Below are 4,910 nucleotides of genomic sequence, written 5' to 3' on the forward strand. Positions count from 1 at the left end.
GGAACCAAGATCTTAGAAGCATATAAGATTTTGTATTCAATAAATATACATGAATCTTCTCTATGCCCTCTCCACAAAATTGCTTTTTTACTTGATCAACTTTTCTTTTTTGGGTAGTGGGGGGGTTGAATCTCTATCACTATGCATCCAAATTTTTGGGTTAGTGGGATGCATTTCATTCAATTCTTAATTATATGTAAATCGTGTTCACATTTTAATTAATTATGTAATGTTTATTATTGACCAATTGATTTGGCACTAACTGCCCAAATCTTTTCTCTAGTGCTCAACACATGAGAGGTGCAGAAAAGTTGAATATCAATCATTCTCAGGTGACATTGCACAATGTCAAACACCTAACCCTTCATCAAATGCTTCTTGGCATTTACACAAAATGCGAATTTCAAATCTTAATAATATGTAGAGGTGTTCTAGCGGTTGAATGTGTATTATTGTGTTTTATATTTTTTTCTTACGAATCATATATTAAAACTTTCGGTCCATGAAAGTATATAATTCGATCTAACATTATGATTAAATTTATAGTTTGAATGCAAAGAAATCTCCTTACTAATTAAAAAGAGTATTTTAAAGTTGTCAAATCGTCTTAAGAATTAATCATATATATATACTTTGGACCAACTTGAAAATGATGAATAAGTAAATAATATTAAAATCCTAAATTCTTGCATGATTTATTTATTCTACAGATACAATGACATATTTAATAAAATAATAAATCAAAAATGTTATTAATAAATTAACATGTCAACTTATAAAAGTAATTTATTTGGTGTCGTCATCGAATTGATACGATAAAAACACTTAAAATTACTATTTTTGTGTCGTCATATTGTAGTGTTGAGTATTGTCACCCTAACTCTCAACACTGCCCCTCCCATCTCTAAAGAAGCAAATTACATTTCTCAAGTTGTTATTATGCATGAATATCCCACGAATTAATTGATTAGGACAAATGAGAAGAAAACAAAATGCTCTCTTCTTTTGAAAACTGCTCTTGAAACTCCTAAAACAATATGATATATACAAATTTACAATCTAGTTGAAATTGGCATTATCTGCAACATCAACGCCCACTTTGGCTTTCATCACCAAAGCCAACAACTTTATACCTATCTATCATCACCAATCCATAAAAAGGTACAAAAACAAAAACAAAAACAAAAACCAACATCTGTCATATACTTCCAATTTACACATATTACAAAATATAGAGTACCAACAATAACATTTAATGTATAAATCATCATCTAACCTAAAGCATAGAAAACATTACCCTTTTTTCCCACTCCTCTTCACATTTTCTTTTCTACTTTTTCTTTTTATTGTTCGTCATCAACCCATTTAAAGACATTTCTTCCATTTTGGTGCAAAAAAAAAATTGGGTAATAAAGACAAACCAGAATGTGCCCCCACCCACTGCCCTTACTCGAGATACTCACTCATGTAGGCAACCCTTGGCTTCCCTTTCATCTTATTATCTGTTCTTTTTCGCTGCAGAAAGGGCCTAGCCGTCCGGTACTGCTTGTCACTACTATATGTCTGGGTCCATTCAATCATTTCACATTCTTTTTCTTTTCTTTTTCTTTTCCAAAATTTATTTTATAACTATATATTTCTTTTGTATTACAAAAATAAAACTAAAAAAGAAAAAATTCTCAGAATCTTGCATTTTCAAAGCCATGTAAATCGCTCACCCTATTCATATGCTTCCTCATAATCGCTACTTTAGCCAATCTTTCTGCGGCTCGCCAAGCCGATGTCGGCGTAAGTGGCTCCGGCTTCTCTTCTATTTGTTGACCACTCCTCTGCCTTTGACTCTGCACTGAATGCTGCCTACGCATGTTCAGCTCCCCAAGCTCAACCTCCAAGCCGCGCACATACTCATTACCCGACCCATCACTCGACTGCATCAACAAGGCTCGAGCCGATGATAACAAATGATAAGCTCCAGATAAATCATTATAATAATCTATTAATCGCCGAGATTCAGCTACTGCTCTTGTGCTTACGTGGAGGTCTCTCAGCCGTTGAATATTAGGCAGTGATGATCTAACGGCTTGAGGACGAGGGAGTAACAATGCTTGTTCTTTACATAAAACTATCTCCTGCGACGATGGGTCTTTAAACGACGACCGTACGGATAACATATGGTGTGACCCCGCAGAAGCCTGCCCTTTCAATTCCACGAGTAATTCTTTCTCTTCTTCGCCGTGTAAATCGCCTAACCGAACCGAACCGGGACTAAACACATTGGTCCGACCTGTTAGTGAATAAACCGCTGATATCTCTAGTGGTTGAGATGAACCGGAAGAAACAAACCCGAGTTGAAGCTTAAGTTCTTGAACCGAAACGCTTAACAATCCAGCTATGGACTTGGCTATTGCATCTTCGAGTGGCGCGTGATTAGACACGCTTATGTTATCAAGGCTGACCGAGTGTACAGGGATTTCCAAGTGAGAAAAGCGCGTGGATGACACCGTCATCTTCTGATTAACGGAGTTAATATGGGACCTGTCATCTTGACCGTTAGATATAATGATGATGCTGGCAACGGGATTCTTTACTCGGCGATCTTCAATCACTTTCGCGGCCTTTTTCAGCGCGTCGTTTGCACTCATCCCTTGACCAGTACTTCCAAGGGCGTCGATTATCCGACGCGCCGATCTCCGCCCATCGGCAGTCATCCTCTTCAGCGGCGACAAACGCTTAGAAGTGGCCGAGAACGCCACAATAGACAACCGATCGTTAGAATTAAGGGAAGACATAACCACGCGCATTATGCGCTTCATAACTTGTAATTTCACCCCGCACATCCTCTGACTCACGTCTAAAACCATCACCAAATCAATAGGAGGACGACGCGCCGCCGTATACGGTGGAGCTCTGATTCTAAGCACGACAACGTGCGTTTGGTAAGTCCTTCCAGCAGTAACAACCGCAGATTCCGGTAACAAAGAAAGCTCCACATTTCTTCTAGGTTTAAGAACAGGTGGAGTTGGATTCACAAAGAAACCTTGAAACTCTTGAGCAGGGATATCGTTATCAGTATCTTCTTCTTCTTCGAATTCGTTTTCAGGAATAGGGTTAAAAAGAGAGCCAGGAGAAGGAGACAAAAGAGGCTCGTCATCATTGTAGACACGCAAGTTCTTGATTTTAGAAGCATCAACTTTATTTTGATTTTCATGTTTCTTGATTTCTTGATGATTTTGGTGGAGGGATATCAAAGGCAGCTCTTTCCCGTGAGCGTTACAAAGAGGACAGAAAAGGAGATTTTGTTGATGGTGCTTCTTTTTAACGTGCGTAGCTATGCAAGGGAAGTGAAATACATGGTTGCACTCTGCTGTAAGTATAGCACCTGTTGTTCCTTGTCCGCTTTTTACACTCTGTAAACAGATTCCACATCTGTTCTGTAGAGAATAAAAACAAAACTAATCAATACTTAATCTACAATGAAATGACGGAAAAGATAGATAATGATGATTACTTACTTTGGAGAGGCGGAGTGTGGCTTTGAGAAGGGAGAAGCTTGAAGGGGATTTGGGTGAGGAGGGGTTGGAGAAATGGAAGAGTCTAGGGCTCTTCGATTTCTTGCTCTGGAGTTTTGGGCTATTGGGTACTGATGATGTTGGAGTTGTGGCTGTGGTGGTTCGGCAACGAAGACTCGGGGTCGATGATACAGGTTGAGATTGTAAACGTGGTGTTGATGGGTTTGAGAAAAATCCAAACTTTGAGCTTATTCTTGGGCTGTGGCTGCTGCTGCTGCATTGCTGTTGTTGTTTCTTGTCTGTAAATATTGGAGTTTCTCGTTCTTTAGGAATTGATGTGCAAAACGCTCTTCTCCAACCAGTCACCATTGTTCTTAAGAAAATAAAAGAAACAGATTGTATCTTTTTCTATATGAATCTTTGGGTTTTAATGGATTCTTTGATTGGGTTCAAATGGGAAATGAAATGGAATGAGCATGGATAAGCAAGTAGCAATTAAAGGAAGGAGAGCGACACAAGAAGTTGAAAAAGAAGAAGAAGAAGAAGCAGAGAAGAGTTGTTTTGTATTTCTCTTGTTAAGTTGCTGTGTTCTTTTCAATCTTTCTCTTTCGATACCTCTCCAAAAGATCACTCAATTAAAAAGCTCCCACTGTAGCTGCCAAAAATTTTAAAGACCCTCTCTCTCTCTCTCTCTCTCTCTCTGTTATATATCCAATTAATAGGATTAGTGCAATACAAATATAATTGGGTGCTTCTTTTTTTCTTTACTATTTTATAAAGAAAATAGGAGGAATTGTATATTTAAAGCAAAGTTGGGCTTTGGGTTTTGGGTATTGGGATTTGAAAGGTAATAACTGGCAAGTGTAGGTCATTACCTACAGTAACAAGTCAACGGTTTGGTTTTTCTGGATTGTTGTTATTGCTTACTGTTTTGATGGTAATTGTACAGTGTCCTGTTCTCATGTTAGCTTTCACCGACTTCTCTTCGAATGCCGAAGCCAAGATGACTTGAGAAAAAGGAAAGGAAATTTTATCTCAAAATGGTGATAAGGGTTCGTTTGGTTTACACTTTTGCCCTGTTTTAAGCTATCTTACTGTATTTTCCCAAGCAAATTTTTATGTCCTTTCTCTCATCTGTTGCTGCCTGTGAGTCTCTTCCTCCTCTTCACCTCCATCCACTCTAGTGACAGAGTTAATAGGGTTAGTTTGCAAACTCTGCACTATAGCTGTGTATTTTGTTTGATTGTGAAGTAAATGATAGAGATTTTCTTAAAGATTTGGCTTCACAAGTTGATGCTACAAACCTCAAGTGATCATTTTAGTATTAATAGCTGCTACTGTTATTATTATTTGTTATTGTGTGCAATTTGATAAATCAATAGCAACCAAGATTTTAGCGGA

The 4,910-nt window shown here is 37.9% G+C and overlaps 1 protein-coding gene across 1 annotated transcript; it reads right to left on the bottom strand.

The window, feature by feature from the left end:
* Window positions 1–1,178: 1,178 nt before the first annotated feature.
* Window positions 1,179–4,281, bottom strand: LOC8288712 (probable E3 ubiquitin-protein ligase EDA40). Its single transcript, XM_002528851.4, has 2 exons — window positions 3,513–4,281; window positions 1,179–3,431 (listed from the first exon to the last, which is right to left on the bottom strand). Exons 1-2 carry the CDS (start codon window positions 3,876–3,878, stop codon window positions 1,680–1,682), a joined length of 2,118 nt encoding a protein of 705 aa, XP_002528897.2. The 5' UTR covers window positions 3,879–4,281; the 3' UTR covers window positions 1,179–1,679.
* Between the last annotated feature and the right edge of the window lie 629 nt (window positions 4,282–4,910).

The sequence above is a fragment of the Ricinus communis genome, chromosome 7 (assembly GCF_019578655.1).
Source record: "Ricinus communis isolate WT05 ecotype wild-type chromosome 7, ASM1957865v1, whole genome shotgun sequence".
NCBI classification, from domain to species: Eukaryota; Viridiplantae; Streptophyta; class Magnoliopsida; order Malpighiales; family Euphorbiaceae; genus Ricinus; species Ricinus communis.